Source organism: Podarcis filfolensis (assembly GCF_964270895.1).
Source record: "Podarcis filfolensis genome assembly, chromosome: 16".
In the NCBI taxonomy this organism is placed as follows: Eukaryota; Metazoa; Chordata; class Lepidosauria; order Squamata; family Lacertidae; genus Podarcis; species Podarcis filfolensis.
Genome location: NC_139620.1, coordinates 16,743,246 through 16,762,554, shown reverse-complemented (window position 1 = coordinate 16,762,554; position 19,309 = coordinate 16,743,246). Strand labels below are relative to the sequence as shown.

General features: G+C 51.2%; 2 protein-coding genes across 16 annotated transcripts in view; one reads left to right on the top strand and one right to left on the bottom strand.

Annotated features, from left to right (window-relative positions):
- The window catches only part of PC (pyruvate carboxylase), a 269,742-nt gene that overhangs the window by 219,390 nt on the left and 31,043 nt on the right, over positions 1 to 19,309 (top strand). The gene's annotated exons all lie outside the window — the stretch shown is intronic.
- LRFN4 (leucine rich repeat and fibronectin type III domain containing 4) lies at positions 17 to 17,695 on the bottom strand. Its single transcript, XM_083590879.1, has 3 exons — positions 15,843 to 17,695; positions 6,764 to 8,165; positions 17 to 1,515 (listed from the first exon to the last, which is right to left on the bottom strand). The coding sequence occupies exons 2-3, from the start codon at positions 8,143 to 8,145 to the stop codon at positions 825 to 827; spliced, it is 2,073 nt and encodes a 690-aa protein (XP_083447005.1). The 5' UTR covers positions 8,146 to 8,165; positions 15,843 to 17,695; the 3' UTR covers positions 17 to 824.

The following is a 19,309-nucleotide window of genomic DNA, read 5'->3' as shown; positions in this document are numbered from 1 at the left end:
TAATAATAAGCAGATCTATGCAAATGTTTCCCATTTATACACATTGCAGAATTCCAGCTTTCCTTGGTACAGAGTTTTGGTTTAACTTGGTGTGGCATTTTGATTTCCCCTTCTTAACCTGCACCCACCCTGGGGGGTTTTTTAGAACAGATTGTACACAAACCTGTCTATAATATTCACTTTCCTATTTAATCTCCTGCCTTCCACACACTGACTAATTTGGGGGTTGTTTTAACAGAATTCTTTCCTCTTTCTGCCTTCCTTTTTCTTCTCTCTCTTCGTCTTCTTCTTCTTTTTCTTTTTCTTTCTTTTGGCAACTTATTATTTTTAAAAAAGGACACCACCCCCATCCAGAGCAATTGATTTACGTGCCCCCAACCTCACGAAACGGACACGCCACCATTTTCAGCTCCGATTAATCAATCTCCTGCGAATCTGGACAAAATAACATTCCCTCCCTTTGAGGTTGGGTCCCTCCATTCGGAGCAGCAGCTCTCCTTCAGTCAACCTCGCCCTCCCCCACCCCACTCCCCAGGAGAAAGTCCAGCAGGGAGTCAGGCTGTTGTTGTTGCTGGAACTCCTGAGCTGGGCTCAAGCCGTTAGCCTCTATTGTTTTGGTCCCCAAGCCAGGCCAAGGCCTGTTACACAGCCAGAAACACCCCCACCTTAGTCGCGGCACGAGGGGCTCTCCTTTAAGCACACACACCCCGCCATCAGCAGCTGTGATCCAGGTGTCGACTGCCGCCCGATGCCCACTGCCAGACGCACAAGGGTGGGGTTGTGGCGCACGCAGGATCTCTCCTCCAGCCCAGGGGGCGTGCGCGCTATACCACGCTTTCCTCCAGCTCGTCCGCATTGAGGAAGGGTCCGAGGCGCTTGGCGTCGCCCTCGGAGGCCGCGCACTGAGCCAGCATCCCGTGCACCGACTGGCTGCGCTTGGTCCACATGAAGCTGAGGCGCTTGGCGTAGCTGTAGCAGGAGCTGGAGGAGACGTCTCCCATGTCCAGGGAGTTGCTGCGCTTGGTCTTGGCGGGGGTGCTGGGGGGCCCCCACGCTGCTCCCCCTACCCTGTCTCCCGTCCTGCGCTCAGGCTGAGCAGCCTTGGCCCGCACCCGCCGGTGCTTGGGGCCCCGCTCCTTGGGGGGCGTTCGCAGGGGGAGCAGGCCGTTGGGGTGCCCACCGTTGGTCTGCGAGTAGACGTTGGTGACCTTGGGCAAGCTGCCATGGGCACTGCCGCACACCTTGTACTTCACCATCATGACCACGGTGAAGACCAGCAAGGTGACCACAATGATGCCCCCTACGATCACCGTCAGGGTCCCACCCAGGAAGTGAGCGTGCAGCGAGTGGCAGTCCGGGTAGGCCTCCCGCGTGGCAAACTGGGCACATCCCAAAAGGTGCGTGGCTGCCAGGGAGGTGGCCGCGTCGTCAAAGATGGCCAAGACGCACAGGTCATAATCCACGCTGGGCACCAGGTGCTTGAGGTGGAAATGCCGGCTGGTGGCAGGGATGATCCTGCGGAGAGGGGGAGAGAAGGCGTCAGTAGGCATCTCAGAAGGGCATGAGAAGTACCTTTGCTGGATCAGAAAGGTACAGCATTCTGTTCTCCCATTGGCCAACCAGATGCCCCAATGAGAAGCCCGCAAGCAGAACCTGAGCACAGAAGCAAATCTCCCATCCTGTGGTTTCCAGCAGCTGGTATTCAAAAGCACTGCTGGCTCCAATCGTGGAGGCAGAGCATAGCCATTGTGGCTAGGAGCCCTCAATAGCCTTCTTCTCCATGAATTAGCCCAACACTCTGTTAAAGCTACCCAATCTCTTGAGCTACCAGGCCGTTATTGCCACCTCGTCATTCCCTTCTGCAGCTTTTTTGCAAGTGAAACTCAGTATTCTTCCCTCCAGTCTGTATGGAGTATGCCAAACTGCCTCACCAAAGCCACCTGGCTAAATTTAGCTCTTGCAGGTCTGCAACTAACTAAGGAACAGGAAAAAGAGATTGGGAATAAATGGACAGCTCGCACCCGAGGAATGTAGAAAAACAGGGTCCTCCCCCACCAAGGGTCTCAATATTGGGACTTCGGCTTTTTCACTTGTTCCTGAAAGTATTAGCAGTAAGAAGTGAGCCAAGTTTGCTAATGACACCAAAGTGCTCAGAGGGGTTAAGACACAGAATGATTGGGAGAGCTCCCAAGAACAACTCTCCACACTGGGAATATGGGCATTAAGATGATAGATGCAATTCAGCGTAAGTACAAAAGCAAGGAAAACCTTTATGTTTGCATTCATCTGCCTGCAAGGGCACAGGAGCAGTTGGATTGGCAGGCCGTAGGAGGTTCCTAGATCTTCCCAGACCTGGGATGCAGCCTGGCTTTCAGTAGAGCAGGAACTCCAGTCTGGTGTAGCCAGGGCCCCCTCTAACAAGACATTTTGTTGCCTGAGGCTGAGGGACAAGAAGGCTTCTCCTTTCCCCATTCCACTTACAGGAGCCAGCAGGATGTTATTTCAACACTAGTGACCCGATAACCTCCTCCCCTGTCCTGGTGGCAACAGGCTAGCTAAGGGTGGCCAGTAGAGGGCGTGTCAGGCGCACATCTCTCTCCTCCCGCTGATGGAAATGGTTGGAACTTGGGGACAGCAAGAAGATGGCCCCACAGGAACTGCTGCCCGAGGCAACCACCTCACTGCCTGTCCTTAGAGCCAGATGAACGGAAGCAGCATTGAAGGCTGAGTTGATCCTCTGGCCTGGCCTCAACAGGCAAGTCAAAAGGCAGCCTTCCCAAACCGGCAACCTCCAGATCTTTTGCACAGCCGTATCACACTGGCGCTGGTGTGAGTTATTGCCCTAAACATCCAGAGGGCACCAGGTTGGGCAAAGTTGTCCTACTTCCCCAGGTTTCCCTGGCATGAATTCCACCCTGAATGGATGGCAGAGGGAAGGCGAGTGACTGCAGGGCTATCAATGGCTACCAGCCATGATGGCTCTGCTCTACCTCCGCAATCAGAAGCAGTAATGCTTCTGAGGACCAGTTGCAGGAAACTGCAGGGAGGGAGAGGGTTATTGAGCTCATGTCCTTCCCACGGGCATCTGGCTGGCCACAGTGAGATGCTGGACTAGATGGGCCACTGGCATGATCTAACAGCCACTCTCTTCTTCTTACACTCTTATGTCATCTTCATTTTTAAGGTGAATGGAACCTGGGGAAAATGTCCTCTTCTGTCTCCTCCTTGCACACAAATGCACATCAGTGTGCTGTGGCAGATCTAGGCTTGAGCCCTGGGGGGGGGGATCCAGCTGTCAGGGCTCAGAGTGCCACAAGGGTGTACCCAGGCCCCAGCTGCTGCCAAAACCAGATCCGGGAGGCTGGGGGGGGGTGTGCAGGAGAAGGTGCTCAGGGGACTTGGGGGGGGGGGGAGAAGGAGAGTCAAGCTGTTGCTCCACAGGGAGCACAACCTGAAGGGAAAGCACTGAATGTTGGTGCCTGTTGCAAAACTGTGTGTGGTCAGTTTGTTTCTCTGGAATGCATATTTGTGCATGTCGTAGAATCATAGAATTGTAGGCTAGGATAGGATCCCCAGGGTTCATCTAGTCCAACCCCCTATGGGTAAAAAACCTGTGGCGATTAAGGCTACCCTGCCTCAGACTTCAAAACCAGCATTTCTCAAAACCATTTTGCCCTCCACCTCTAAACTCAATTCACCTTCCCACTTCCCACCTCCAGCCCCCCGGATCCATCACCAACCTCCCCCATCCCACCCTGCTTACAAGCAGAGGCCCTGGGATGCATCAGGAGGCACTTATTTTCTCAAGGTGGCCTATGTGGTTTAATCCCCACAACAACCCTGTGAGGTAGGTTAGGCTGAGAGACAGCGATTGAGCTCAAGGACCCACCCTGGTACTCTAACCACTATGCCACACTGGCTCTTACATTGCAGCAGTGGCACTCTCTTACATCGTGAGGGCAGAGAGCATTCTGGGAGGTGATTCTTGGGAGTGCTGTGCCCCAGGAAGTCGCATAGACTGGCCCCTGCCATCCATGCCTTAGCAACCTCAAGATCAGACTACTGTAATACAGTCAACATGGGGCAGCCGTTGAAGACACGGCGATGGGACTGCTGCTGTCTTTCCTTGCTTGTAGGATTCTTTTCCTAAGGCCTCTGGCTGACCTCTGTGGAAAGCAGAGTACAGTACTGGGTTGTCTTGAGCCACCTCTGTTTGATGCAGCAGCCAGGCTCTGTTCGCTTTCCCCATCTCTCAGTGTTTGCCTGCATACAGGCTCCTAATCTTGTCAGTGTTGTAATTGATTTGTTTCAGTGACAAGAGTCTTGAGGCTGTGGCCTTTGTCACTGGTTACGCTTCACAGACACACACACATACTTGCTAAAGTACATTCAAATCCAGATTAGATCAACAAATCAACCATTGTGAGGAACCAGGGAGGATGCAAGCCCTGGAACAAACATCCCAATAAAATCTTCTTGCAGAGCAAACTAGTTTCAATAATAACTTATGATTTCAGGTTACCTGGAAGACCCTTTAGGGTCTCTTAGAAATCTAGGGAAATTCTTCTTCTGACACTGCACCCTACAGAATATCATAGGGTGGTGACCCAAAAAGGGGCATTTTCCATCATTGCCCCTATACTATGAATGGCCTTCCCTCTGCCACCAGCTGCTTCAGAGGTCTTGTAAACAACCCTTTTTGTCCAGGCTTTCCCTGACGCAACAGATTAGACCCTGATTTATGTATTTGAATCCCCTGCATTCCTGTTCTATTTCTTGTTCTTTGCTTTCATGCTGCTGTTTTATTGGTTTTAGGTTGCATTTTTGTTTTAACGATGCTGTTTGTTCTTGTACACCACTTAGAGGGTTTTTTTAAAAAATAATTAAGTGGTTTATAAATGCTTTTAAATAAATAAAATAGCTAGCATTACCTAGAAAATTGCTGGTTTAAATCAGTTCATTTCAATCAAGTCTCCCAGTATGGAATTCATATAATTCCCGACAAGTGTGTTTACTAATTGGTTTCTGCAATAATTAATTGCATTGTTTTGCAACTAAATAAGACCTTGGAGCACAATGCAGAACTTTTGTCCAAACAGCCTTCTGTGCTGCAGACTTAGGCCAGCTAAGCAGACAAGTTTGTGCTGGGCTGTCTGTGTACCCAAGCAATGAACACCATTTATTTAAAAGTTAAGAGTGCAGCCCTGCTTGGAAGTAGCCCCTATGAATAAAGTGGGGCCTATTTCTGAGTAAACATGCATAAAAGTTGGACTGTGAGTTCCCAGGAACAAAAGACAGTGGACTTCAAATGGCCTCATGCTTTTGGATGAAAATGGGGTGCAGCCTCCAGTCCGGGCAGGGGGGGGGATCTCTGTTTCCCACCTCCTGTACAGCTGAATCAGGTGGCATAGGAAGCTGCCTTATATACAGAGTCAGGCCACTGGTCCACATATCTTCAGTATTCTATGCACTGACTGGCAGTGGCTGTCCAGGATTTCCAGGCACGGGGTCTTTTCCAGCCCTGCCAGGAGATGCCCTTGAGGATTGAACCTGGAGCATGTACAGCAGATGCTCTTTGTCATGCGTCTTGGGCATTGAGCTGTTCACAACCCATGTATATTTCATGCTGCCTGTAACTGCCCAGGCTCACAACATCTCCCCAGGGTCCCGTTAGCATTGCTTCCTGCCCTAACACTCTCCTGACTTCCCTGACCACATGAAGTGACTTTAAAAAGAGGGATTGTCGGAGGAAGGCCAGAGGGAGGAGGTATGGTGGTGTTGCTGGAACTGGTTGAAAATGAAGATCTCAGAGCAGATCAGCAACCCTCTCTTTTCACAGTTTTGCTTCCCGTTTTTAAAGCAGGACTTAATTCCAGCAGGTTCACTCCCGAGAAACCGGTTATCAGCCTCTGGAAATGTGAAATGGCCTCTTGCAGCCTTCCGTGACCCTGGCCTGTTGAAACGTGTGTGCCAAGGTGTTGCTATTAGTAAATAAAACCCTTAAGAACTTGGGACCAATTTGCCTTACCTGGTATGCACCCACTCGACTACTTCAGTCAGCAGAACTGGCAGTGTTATAGGTGCCACATAATACTGTTCCACATTTGTAAGAGCTCAATCTTTTAGTGTGGCAGAATCTACACTTTGGAACTCCCTGCGTATTGATTGTGTAGACAATCCTGAGCTCCATGGAGCAACAGTCTGGCTCTGTATGAGGCAGCTTCCTGTGCTGTGGGCAACAACCTTGGTTAGCTACTAATCTTAAAGAGGGCTAGGGATGTCAGCTCTGGCTATGGAAAATCACTCCAGAGTGGCTCAGGTGACAGGATGAGCAGCATCCAGAGGCTTGGATGAAGTTCTGTCCCTGCTACTCTGAGCCAGTCTCTGCTGCTCTTCACCTGGGAAAGGAGCAAAAGAGGAAGGACCACAGAAGAGAGCCTGGCTGCTGGATCAGACCAGAGGCCAGCATCCTGTTCCCACAGTGACCATCCTGATGCCTCTCCTGGGAAGCTCACACAAGGAGGATCTGAGCCCAGCAGTGAGCAGCTGGAGTTCACAATAATCCAGGAGGCTGGCTTCATGAGGGTCTTGGGAGAACAAAATTATAATTTGAAGTGCCAGAAACCTCTTGCTCGCAGACGGAAACAGTAAAATCTTGGTCCCTGGGCCCACCTGGCAGCCAGTGAAGGAGAAAGCAGCTGAGAGGCATAACGAGAGTTCCTTGGGATCATGGTCCCACGCAGCACGGTCGCAAACACCTTACCTGTAAATGAGAGTGTCATCTACGGTGCAGTTGTACTGGATCTGGTACATCCAGGCAGCGTAGGCCGATTTGTCAGCCACCCACCGCACCAGCGCTGAGCTGGCCGTCACGTCGGATACCTCCACCCTTTTCTCGAAGCCCCCCTCGCTGGCGTTGGCCGATGTCTTGGCCGAAGTGGCAATGTCGGAGGAGCCCGGGTCCTGCTGTAGCACGGTGATGCTGCCGTTGCCCCGGTGAGGCAAGGGGATGATTTTGAGGTCCACGGTGGCCGTGGACTCCCCTGCAGCGTTGATGGCAATGCAGGTGTAGGCCCCGTCGTCCCGGATGGTGGTCACCAAGATGTCCAATGTGCCATTGCGGAAGGACATGGTCCGGGAGGAGTTGGACATGATTTTGTCATCAGGGGAGACCCAGTGGATGACTGGCTCGGGATCCCCGATGGCCCGGCACCTCAGGGTGGCCCGTTGGCCCTCCAAGATCCAGAGCTTGTGGGTGTGGCGGGTGATGAGGGGTGGCTCGCAGGTGAATTCCTCCTCGGGGACCGACCAAAAGTAGCGGCCCGCCACCTGCGCAGGGGAGGCGCAGGTCTCCATGTCGTCCTCCCGCACCAGGCGGCGCAGCCAAAGCAACTCGCAGTTGCAGTGCAAGGGGTTCCCACCGAAGCTGAGCACAATGGTGGAGGTGTATGGGGTCGGGCTGATGACCCCAACCTGAGAGCGGGCAAAGAGTGGATCAGGGGGCAGCGTGTAAAGGCGGTTGGAGGTCATATCCAAGCGGGAGAGCTTGTAGAGCTCGGCAAAGGCCCCTTCCATGATGAAGTCGATCAGGTTGTGGTCCAGGTTGAGGGTGTGGAGGCAGAGCATCCCCTGGATCCCTTCCCAGGGGACCCGGTGCAGGTTGTTGTAGGACAAATCCAGGTCCTCCAGGGTCAACAGGAAGTCGTCGAAGGCGACCACCGAGATGTCTACCAGTTGGTTGTTGTTCAGGATGAGGTGCTGGAGGTTGAGCATCCCACGCAGGGCCTCCTCCTGGATCTGGGTCAGCCGGTTGCCGTCCAGGTGGAGCGAGCGGAGGCTCTCCAGGTCGCCGAAGGCAAAGGGACGGATGGTGTCGATGGTGTTTCGCGACAGGGTCAGGTCCACCAGGCCCGTCATGTTCAGGAAGTCGGGTGGCTCCACCACCTGGATGAAGTTGTCGGCCAGCCGCAGCTCCACCGTCCGGCGATCAATGTTGGGCGGGATGAAGAGCAGGCCCTTGTTGGCGCAGAGGGTGCTGAGCGACTCGGAGAGATTCTGGCACACGCAGTGGAAGGGACAGCCCTCGACCTGGGCCAACGCACGTCCCACCATCAGCAGCTGGACCAGCAGCAGCAGGCTTTCCATGGTAGACGGCTTGGCAAGCCCTGGAGGAGGGAATGAAATAAAAGCAGTTACCGGACAAAACATCTCAAGGGCTCATCCACACTTCCACTCGTCCCATGCCTAGAAAGCCTAGATCCAAGCAGTTTCCCACTTGATCTTCACTTTCTGGGCATAGGTCTGGGTGGTTTCCCCCTTGCCATGCTTTTTTCCCGGGGAAACCCCACTCTTTAGCGCTAAATTGGAGCAAACATCAATCCAGAGAAATCCCGAATTGCCATTTGCTCCGATTGAGCGCTAAAGAGCAGCTTTCCCCAGAGAAAAGCAGTAGGACAAGAGGAATTGCGGATAAGCCCTATATATCCGAAGCTGGGTCTCCTCAGTCTTTTCGCAGAAAGCAAGGTTAACTTGCAGTCTACATCTTTAATAAGTCCTTTCAGACTCATCAGAATGAGATACTGGAAGAATTTAGAAGGGGCTTCTCTGACAAACCGGTACAAAACAGCACTTGTGGAAGAATCCCAGGATAAAACAAGCGCAAAGCCTGAAGCACAAAGACTCATCGCTGTTGAATGGCACAGCTTTATTATGTACATGGCTAAAACTGAAAATAGAGGACTCACCTCATAAACTCTATTGGTTAACTTGAACTGTTTATCACCTGCCATACAAATAGTAGTTTTGGATCAGAACTTTATTTGACTATTCCTCATGTATTGCCTAAACATTAGCTTAAACTCTATTGGTTAACTTGAACTGTTTATCACCTGCCATACAAATAGTAGTTTTGGATCAGAACTTTATTTGACTATTCCTCATGTATTGCCTAAACATTAGCTTCTGGGTTAGCGCAGGATATTTCGTTATTCATATTTATGTTATATGTTGGAAGGATTTAATAAAAAATACATTTTAAACATAAGAATAAAGAAAGAAGGTTGGCTTGATGATGGCATGAGGTGGGAATTTGGGGACTCAGAGAGGACTTCATGTCAGGTGGCAAATTGCTCCCTTTCTTCATTCCTTCATTCTAGTCTATTAATCTAATTCTATCTCTTCTCTTTTTTATACATGTTTGTACATGATTGTTTACATTTGTTATTTATTGCAGAGCGTACTTGCCAGTGCATCAGATTAATTTGGGGCAGGGCCGTAGCTCATTTGCAGAGCAGGTTCAGTCCCCAGCATCTCAGTGTAGGATTGGGAGGAAACCCTGGCTGAAATCTCAGAGCTACTGCCAGTTAGTGTAGGTGATATTGCACTAGATGGACCAGCAGTCTGACTCGGTAGAAGACAGCACCGTTTTTGGCAATGAAATGGGGCAGGGTGGGCGCAGAATGGAGCGATGGCAGGCTGGGGGAATCCCCACTCTTTTACATCCCAGTGACATATGCTGCAGCCTGGAACATAACCCTTGAGTAAGCAGCAAATCCCCTGTATATTAAGCAGTATAGAAATTAAATAATCAAAATAATCAGTGGTTATATCAGTATAAATCAGTATAATCAGTATAAAGCAGCTTCCTACAATTCAGTATATTCCTAATTTTAAACATTTTAAAAACATTATTTTCATTCCCATTTAATACCCCCAACATTCATTTGACACAACCCTTGTTATTTCAAATCCTCCCAGTCATTAATATATATTTAGATATAGAGAGATGTGAATCTTTTGCACATCCAACCACCGTCCATATTTCCATATGCCCAGTGAAGAGATAATCAAATAAGAAGGAAAGCCTGAGTAAGGAGAAAAGGAGAGATAGATGGAAAGCAGGGTTTGGGGGGGGGAGAGCACTAGAGGATCTTCATCAAAGCACAAATTATATTGCACAAAAATGTCTGTCACAGATTGATGGATATGCAGCGGTCACATTACTCACTTCAGCTCTCAAGTTATATTACCCCCGTTTAAAAACAGTCTCAGGCCTAATTCAAGCTGCTCGCATTAGTGTTGAAAGCCCTGAACAACTCAAGTCCAAAATTCCTGAAAGATAGCCTCCTTCCCTATAGACACCCTCCGTGCTGACATTAGCAGAGTGGGCCACTCTTGGTTGTTCCACCGCTCTCAGGGATTTGGGGTGCTGGCGTTCCAGGAAAGGGCCTTCTCTGTGGCAGCCCCCAAGTTGTAGAACTGCCTCTCCACAGAGATGCCCCTGGGCCCCTTCACTACGCAGCTGTTGACTTCTGTGACACACACTTTCAGGAACAGCCATCCGCCAATTCCTGTGAGTGTAGTACATTTTAACTCTTCGCACATCTGGATTTTAAATTATTATAACCTGCTCTGGGATCTGCTGGGAAAAGGCATTTCATAAATTTAATAATAATAAAAGGCCACCTCATTTGCACAGCTGCATCCTACGCCCTGTTTCTTGGTCGTACTAGGGAAAGATTGGATATGGGAACAGCAGACAGAATGTGGGGTGCCATCAGGGCAGGGTCACTGTTGCAGAGCCCCACTCAACAGAAGGGGCACAAGGGGTCAGCAGACACAGGCCTCGTGGAAAGGGGCACAGTTTGAAGTTAATAGTCAATGCATCTGGCAGTTAACCAGAAGGTTGGTGGTTTGAACCCACCCAAGGATGGCTGTGGGCAGGATTTCGACATTGCAGGGGCTTGAGCTAGATGGCCCGTGGTGTCCCTTCCAACTTGTATGATTCTGTAAAGTAATATATTTTACCATCTAAAGCAGGGGTAGCCTGTGTGGTTTCATAGAGGAGAAGGCTATCTATCAATGGCTGCTAGCCATGATGGCTCTGCTTCCATGGTCAGAGGCAGCAATGCTTCTCAGTACCAGTTGCTGGAGTCGACAGAAGGGGAGAGGGCTCTCATGCTCAGATCCCACTTGCACTGTCAGAACAAGATGCTAGCCAAGATGGGCCACTGACCTGATCCCAGCAAGGCTGGATTTTATGTTTCAATGTTCTTAGGCCAAACATCTGGAAACCCCCCAGGTTAGGGAAAGCTGTTCTAGGTGTTAAATCTTAAAAGCTGGGGGAGTTACTTTCTCTGTTTCATGTCAGTGCATGCACATCATTTTAGTTTTATCCTATTTATTTATTTATTTATTTATTTATTTATTTATTTATTGCAGTTAAACTCCACCTTTTACTCCAGGGAGCTGGAAGTGGTGGCTCCTCATTTTGTCCTCACAACAACCCTGTGAGGTAGGTTAGCCTGAGAGGCAGGCACTGGCCCAAGGTCTCCCAGTGAGCTTTGTGGCTGAGAAGGGTATTTGAACCCTGGTCTCCTGGGTCCTAGTCTGACACTCTGACCACTACACCACACCAAGGCAGCATACAATCCACAGCTACAGCTGCTGGAGTTTATCTTGAACTGCAGAGATATTTTTTGTGGGGGAAGGGAGGGAAACATTCATTCCCTCTAATATACCTTTGTTGTTTGGATTAAGCGCCTTCCTGGCTTTCAGCTGGTGGAAGATGAGCTACACGAGAGTCAATGAGCAGAGCACACAGTGGTTGGTGGGATTAAGACGTCATTGGTCTGAAATGTGGGGGAGGGAGGGGGCTCTTGTTTCCATTGTTGAAATGGGAGGGGGATCTGCTGTGTCCCCACATACGTGCTTGAAAGCCGGCTGCACTAGCTGCTTTCCCAGAACGCAGGTGGCCGAGGGGTCAGGCACACCAGAGGTGACAACTCCAGAGACCTTTTTCAAATTGCCGGCCAGGTGGAGGGATTAAAGGTTCTGTATTGTCTCAGTGCTCAAAAGATGGCAGGGCAGATCAAGCTAAAAGAGACTGAGCGAAAGTGTGCGCCTCTCAGACTTGAACCCTCAACCCTGGTGGGACTCTTTCCCCCCCCCCCATCTCTTTGCTAGCATCTGCAAGGCGGACAGAAGAGGGAAAGCCAGAGTGTTCATCAGGGTCAAGGCTCAGCCCTGAAACACATTGCAGAGCAATAGAGGGAACCTCTGAGCATAGACAGAGTGGTGCTCTGTCCTCTGCTTCAGGTCATCACCCCCCATAGGAAGCAAGATGGCAGCCGAGTGTGATCAGGTGTGGAGAAACAGGACTAGGTGCCAGGTCATTCATGAGCCAGGCCTCGTAGGTCCTGTACTGCGCTTGTGGTTTTCCCACACACATCATCTATCTGGCTGGCCACTGTGAGAAGAGAAGGCTGGACTAGATGGGCCATTGGCCTGATTCAACAGGTTTTTCTGAGGAACACCAGTCTGGGCAGGTCATCTCTGTTCCCGAACCCATCTTGGCCAGTGTAGGACACTTGTGCCAGTGTGGCACACACCTCCCAGGCGACACAGAGCTCTTCTTCACATCGCTGGAAGACAGCCCTTCATCATTCAAAAGTTTTCACACTTCCTACGCTTTGAGAAGCCAGACTTATAAGAGATGCTGCACCTATTTTTATTCCTGCCTGCTAGGCGCCCCACGCAGCAACAGCCTCTCGTCTCTGCCTGCTGCGATGCTCAAGAGTTGGTATCTGGCCCTGCAGCAATGCTCTGTGAGATGCCCGGCAGATGTGCAGATTTGGCATCTCCTCCCACCCCTTTTGTGTGTTTCCTCAGTCCTAAGGATAGTTGGAGCCAAGGGGACGTCGGAGGGGTTTGCTGTGGACCTATAAATGTCTATACTTTTCACATTTTTGCCTAAGAGAAGGGCAGCTTAGATGACAAAGTGTCTCATGCATGCAGCAGCTCATTGATATGTTCCATGTAGCAGTATGTGTGCCTCAACCATCCCAACAAATTACTACCTGTGGAACTCACTGCTCCAAGATGCAGTGTCTTTTAAAGGGGAAGAGATTAAATCCCAAGGAACTGAAGAGGGCTATCAACAGCTATTTTGTTGCAGAAGTTAGATAGAACCTCCATGTCCAGAGACTGTCTACCTCAGAGGAAGAGTTGCCTTGGGAAAGAGCGAACAGCAGGGGAGGGGCTATTGACTTCATGCCTAGCATATGTGTGCTTGTTTCCTAAACCATATGATGGGCTGTTTGTGGTCAGGATGCTAGACTAGAACAGGGGTCAGCAAACTTTTCCAGCAGGGGGCCAGTCCACTGTCCCTCAGACCTGTGGGGGGCCGGACTATATTTTTTTTGGGGGGGTGAACAAATTCCTATGCCCCATAAAGAACCCAGAGATGCATTTTAAATAAAAGGACGCATTCTACTCGTGTAAAATAATGCTGATTCCCGGACTGTCTGCAAGCCGGATTGAGAAGGCGATTGGGCCGGATCAGAGGTAGAGCATCTGCCTTGCATGCAGAAAACCTCCTGTCGTTCAGTCCCCAGGTAGGGCTGGCAGAGATCCCTGTCTAAAACCCCGAAGAGCTGCTGCCAGTCAGTGCAGACAATACTGAGCTAGATGAATCAATGGCCTGATTCAGTATAAAGCATCTTCCTCTGTTCCTATTTAAATTGGTCCTTTATTCAGAACCATGAGGACTAGAATTTTTCTTTTGGGAAAGGCCTGTAGCTCAGTGGTAGAGCATCCGCCTTGCATGTGATAGGTCCCAAGTTCAATCCCCAGTGGCATCTCCAGGTAAAGCTGGCAGAGACTCCCTGGAGAGCCACTGCTGCCAGTCATTGCAGGCAATACTAGTTTAGATGGACCAGTGGTCTGATTCAGTATAAGGCAGCTTCCTATGTTCCCCTTGCTCTCATGAAGAGGTGGGAGGGGGGGCTTTTATTCAGCTAACATATGATGGGAAGGAGTCCTGTCCCTGCCTGAAGCCTGGGAACCAAACCAGAGCAGACAGTTCAGCACCAGGCTCAGCAAGAGCCCCCCTCCAAATGCCCCTGTGTTCTGCCTCCAGTTCTGTAAGGGAACAGGGGCGGACTTGGGTAATATGGCGCCCTGAGCAAGGACAAAATTTGGCATCCCTCACCCTTCAATATTTCTTAGTTTCATAATAACTCATTTTGGCACAGATGCCTTTTAAATAGATCTTCTCAGTAGGAACCTGTATAAACATAGGTATTGTTGTTGTTATTGTTGTTGTTCTTATTATGATGTGCCCCCTTGGCTTGGCGCCCTGTGCAGGGATCTGCCCAAGCTGCCCTAAATCCTGCACTGCTGGGAAGGGAGGGAAGGGCAGGGTCAAGGTGAAAAAGGAAGACTGGAGTGCCACCTAATTTATAACTCCGTTAGAAGAAGAAGAAAATCCCTCTGATTTCCCCAGGCTAGTGAGAATTAAAGGGCATTGTGGAAATGGAGACTGCTGGAAGGTGTTCATGTCTCTGGGCGGGGAGGGGTGGTTGGTTGGGGGGAGAAGTCAGCCGCCAAGGTCTTTCTAGCCTCCAGCTCAGAGCAAGGAGCTGGTGTGGTCGCTGTCACTGGCCCCCAGGACTCCTGGGTTCTGCTCCTAGCTCCGGGTTAAGAAACGAAAGCAAAAGGTTAGAGAGAGCCAGGATGGTTGCCTCTGGGGACTGGGCTGTTTGGCAAGAGACTTGTAGGAGATGGTCAGCTGAAGCAATGGAGGCTGAGCAACCTGCACCCCTGCTTCCTCAGCTCAGGGAAGGCAACGTGGTCTAGTGGTTGGAGGGAGTCAGGATGGTGGGGGTGGTGTTTGGGGATCATTGGCAGCTGACAAGTGATGCAAGCTTAGGGAAAGGACCATACCTGACCATACCAGATACCTGCTGGTGTCTCCAGGGAGAGAAACTCCCTCTCTGAAACCTTAAGAGCTGCTGCCAGCCAGTGTAGACAATGCTGACCTGACCCTCAGCAGAAGGCAGCTCCCTATGTTCCCATGCTCAGTTTGGCAACCAGAACACCTGAGCTCTTTGTTGCCAGCGCTGGGGTGCCCCCACCCCACCTTGAAATCCAAATCCCAGACATAAATATAGACCTTAGTCTGCGTTTGGAGCTGCGCTTGGTTCTGCCTGTCTGTTGATGCAGCAGATGACAAATCTACCTCCATCTCTCCCTCCCTCTCCCCGCCCTTTCTCTCTCTCTCCTCTCCGCCCCCCCTTCCCCCAGGGCACTCCCTTCTCTGCTCCAGGCTGGAGAGCCTGGCCCTGCCGGGCACAACAGGGCCTCCTAGTGGCAGAGTCAGGAGCAGCCGCTGCCTCTGCGCTGGTGCAGGTGAAAGGTTGCAGATGGCCAGAGAAAGGGGGGGTTGTTACTAGTGCCACAGGAAGAGGGGGGCAAGTGGCCAGGGTAGGATGCAATTGAGGTGGAATAATTTGAAGCTGGCTGATCCCTTTCACCACCTCCTTCCTGCCACTGAGCATCTGCTTTCCATCACTGGAAGGGCACCCCGCTCCGATTTTAATCAAGATGGAAATACAAAGGTCAGAGAAGAATAAAAGAGGAGTGGGGAGAGTGACCCCCACCATTTCCATCACAATGCAACTTTATGGGTAAGGAAAAGGGTGAGGGGTGAAAGGAGATTCAGTGGGAGAAAAAGAGCTTTCGGAGATCAGATTCCTTTTTCTTTTCTGGAAGCCGTTCCAGGGTTTGTAACAGGCAGAGACAGCTAAAAGGGGGCTCTCCTCCCCCCACCCTCCGAAGACCAGCACACCCCATTTGTGGTTTTCTCCCCCTCCCCAAAATTAAATAAACACTCTGCAGTCCCCCTCTGCAGGACATTAGTCACTCCACAACCCCCCCTCCAGGAGCCATCACTGCCTAACCCAACTTCCCACAAAGCTCAGCTAGACACACACACCCCAACACACAGACACACATCACATTTCTGTCCCCCCCCAATCCATTCGCCCCAGATGCCTTTTTACCTTCTGCTCAGTGTCTCAGGGGCCCAGAGAGCAGCCGCGGCCATCCTGCTCCATCTCCCCGCCTCTCTGAGCCCCCTGCCTCTCGCTCAGGCTCTCCTGGCCGGATCGCGGCCCCCAGGTGCCCCTTGAACCCTCTGCTCCTCTGGGTGCCATGGAGGGGGGCCCAACCGCAGCGGAGCCCCCTCGCCTGCACGGTGGCTGGTGCTGCTGCTGCTGCGTGGCAAGCAAAAGTTCAGCGTGGCTGGAGGTGGCATCGGAGACGCAGGCAGCAGAACATCCTTCCCCCCCACCGTCGGTCCCCCCCCCCAGCCAAAGGAATCAGACTCAGGAAATGCTGCAGCACTCAGGCAGACATGGGAGAGGGCATCCGTGCCACCCTCCTCAAGATGCCGCTGTTAGTGGAGCTCTCTGTGACTCGGGGTGCTCTCTGCTCCCAGGGTCTCTGCTCTTTGACCCTTTTCGCTCACCAGGACTCAGGCTGGGCCACCTTGCCTCTGACCCTTCCCGGGCTCGGAGGCTCCAGGTCCTGCCAAGGCGGCAGATGCCCAAATCAAACACCTGGGCTCAGTCTGCTTTGCCCTCCAACTCCTGTGTCCCGGTCACTGTTCATGGACCCTGAATGCACCCCACTCTCCTTCCAGGCCCCCTTCACCCCTCAGGACTCCTGGGTTCCATGCCACTCAGCTCTCAGTTTCCAGATAAGTCTAGATCCCTTCAATTTCTTCATTCCAAGGTTCTAGATCTCCCAGGACAGGCCCATTCCAGGTTCTACATGGTCCATTTCTGATCTTGATATCTCTCTTGCTTTTCTGGATCTTAGTTCTAGATCCACAGTTCTTGAAGAATCCAGAGGGGGGTTGTTTGTTTGTTTTTTAAAAAAACACACCTTACCCCGGAAATTCCAGAATTGAGCTCGTTGGTCCAGCCAAGAGGTTGGCATTCCACCACCCACCCTTTAGCTTCTTGCCCACCTAGCTGCCCAGTCTTCGATAGTTCCAGATTATATCCCAGTTCTGTGCCCTCTGGAGTTCCAGGTTCTAATCCTCCACCCTACTGGATTCCTGGTGGGCAGGCCATTCGGTGCTAGATCTTTTGACTTGGCTTTCAGACCCCGAGAACCTTTGGGCTTGGGACATCTCCAGGGCATTAGATCCTGGATTTCCGTTTGTCCTTCCCTCCTTCTTGAAGCCTGCTGTTTTCTGCCTTTGCAAAACGTGGGATCTAATTCCTGGCGCCTTCAGAGACTCCCAGGGCCCTTCCAGGAACAACGACCTTTTGCACACCCCTTCAGGGCATCCCCAGATCCTGTTTCTTCTGCAGATCCACCGCCCTTCTTTTCCTCCAGTCCTCCTGGGTCCTCCTCCAAGAGGCTCTTTGTCTCTCTGCCTGCCTTCCTGGTGGTCCGGCAAGGGGCTGGGAGGGGACCAGCCAGCAGTTTGCAAGCAGGGTTCTTTCAGTTTGGCCTCTCCATCAAATCTCTTCCCCCAGACGCCACCCCACCCCTCCGGACTGAAGCAGGCTTAGCTCTCCGGAGCGGACGGCTCCGCTGGGCTTGGCCCCTCCCCTTCCAGCGCCTGAAGCTCCTCCTACCCAAGCTCTGGTTGGGGGGAGGGAGTTGCCTGTGCCTGGTCTTTGAAGCAGCTGGGATGGAGTCTCCCCGCTTCCTTCTCGGGATGCAGAGGCAGAAAGAGTGATGGAGCACCTTACCCAAGAGCCAGATTTTGGGAAAACCTTTGCCTCTCAGTAACCAGGGCAGGGAGCCAGGCAGCCCCACTGTGTCAGGAAAGGAAATCCGTATTGTTTTCACATCCGATTCTACCCTTTGTGCTTTAAAAAGAGTGCTCACCCCCCCACACACATTTTTAACTCTAGATTTCAGATTACCAGGCAACTCCCCCCCCCCAGGCTGCAACCTACCAGAAGCAGGAGAAGTGGGGGAGGGATCAAAGAGCAGCTGGTACCAAGTTGGTCCTCATCCCGGTTGTCCTGGGAGACCCGTTGCTAGGAAGCGGGATTGCGGGGGGGAGCGATGGGGTCCATGTGGAGCAGGGTGGAAAGGGGTCCTCATTTTTAGATCTAGGCTGAGGAAGGGGGCTTTTGACTGCGGAAAGGGGAGGCCCACACATTTTAATCTTTGCACCTATTGTTTTCTTTCTTCCTTTAAAGCACACACACAAACAGAGAGAGGCAAACATTACCTTGCTACTCCAAAACGTGGCTAAAAACAAAACAAAATTGCAATCTTGCAAAGTTTCTTTCTAAAGTAAGTCCCCCACCCCTGGAAAATTTCATCCTGTGCATGGTGACTCAGAAGTAAATCCTTCTGTGGAGAAGGTACTCCCAATAAAGAATGGACAGAACTTGGAGCTCATGTCCACTTGGATAGCCACTGAGGCTATCTCAGACACACTTTACTTGGAGTAATTCCCACTGAACTTAATGGAACTTACTTCCAAGCAAGCATGTGCGGGATTGTGCTCTCAGCCATACATGCCATTGGCGAGGTCCTTGTGAACCCCTCTGACAATACTGGTAACTCTTTTTTGTGTGTTTTCAGCCAGTAAGAAGAAATAACGTTTTGGTGCTGTTAAATCTGTGGGTGCCTCCAGATCATTCTCACAACAGCTTTCCTGGTCGCCACAATGTGACTGTAAACTCCATGCAGATGAATAAGCTGGTTGGCAAGAGATTGTTCCATCCCTCCTGCCAGTCCCCTTGGCTGAAGGCCAGAGGATGAGGTTGCCAATGGCTACCAGCCACAAAGGCTATGTTCTGCCCCCACTCAACACTTACTGGGATCCACAAGTGAAGAGAGTGCTGTTGAGCTCAGGTCCTCCTTGAGGGCTTCCCAGAAGAGGCTAGTAGCCATTGATAGCTTTCTGCCCCTCCGTGAATTTGCCCAATCCTCTTTCAAAACCATCCAAGTTAGTGGCCATTGCTGCCTCCGGTGGGAGGGAGTTCCATAGTTTAACTATGTGCTGTATATAGTTAAGCTATTATAGAACTCACTCCTGCAGGCCACCAACGTGGATGGCTTTAAAAGGAAGATTGGACAAATTCCTGGAGGAGAAGACTATCAGTGGCTACTAGCCATAATGGTTGTGCTCTGCTTCATCAGTTGGAGGCAGAAATGCTTCTGAATATCAGTTGCTAGAGGAGGGGAGAGTGTTTTTGTGCTCAAATCCTGCTGTTGGGCTTCCCCATTGGGGCATCTCTTTGGCCACTCTGAGAATAGGAAGCTGAACGAGATGGGCCATTGGCCTAATCCAGCAGGCTCTTCATATGTTCTTATGATGCTTCCACGCACTTTCCTCTCCTCTTGAGTAGTCAACCTTCACCTTTCTGCCTGACTCACCATTCCCTCTGCTCTGGGGTAGGAGTTTTTTGTGGGGAGGGGATCTGAGAGCCAGCCAGGAGCCCATGATGCTGGAGCTGGTCCTCAAGCAGAGAGATCTGGATCATCTGTT

Bases quoted from the DNA above. Each gene is read 5' to 3' on its own strand.
- LRFN4 (XM_083590879.1), bottom strand. From the start codon at position 8,145: ATGGAAAGCCTGCTGCTGCTGGTCCAGCTGCTGATGGTGGGACGTGCG. The intron at 1,516-6,763 runs GTAAGGTGTTTG...CCCTCTCCGCAG, and splicing joins GATGACACTCTCATTTACAG to GATCATCCCTGCCACCAGCC.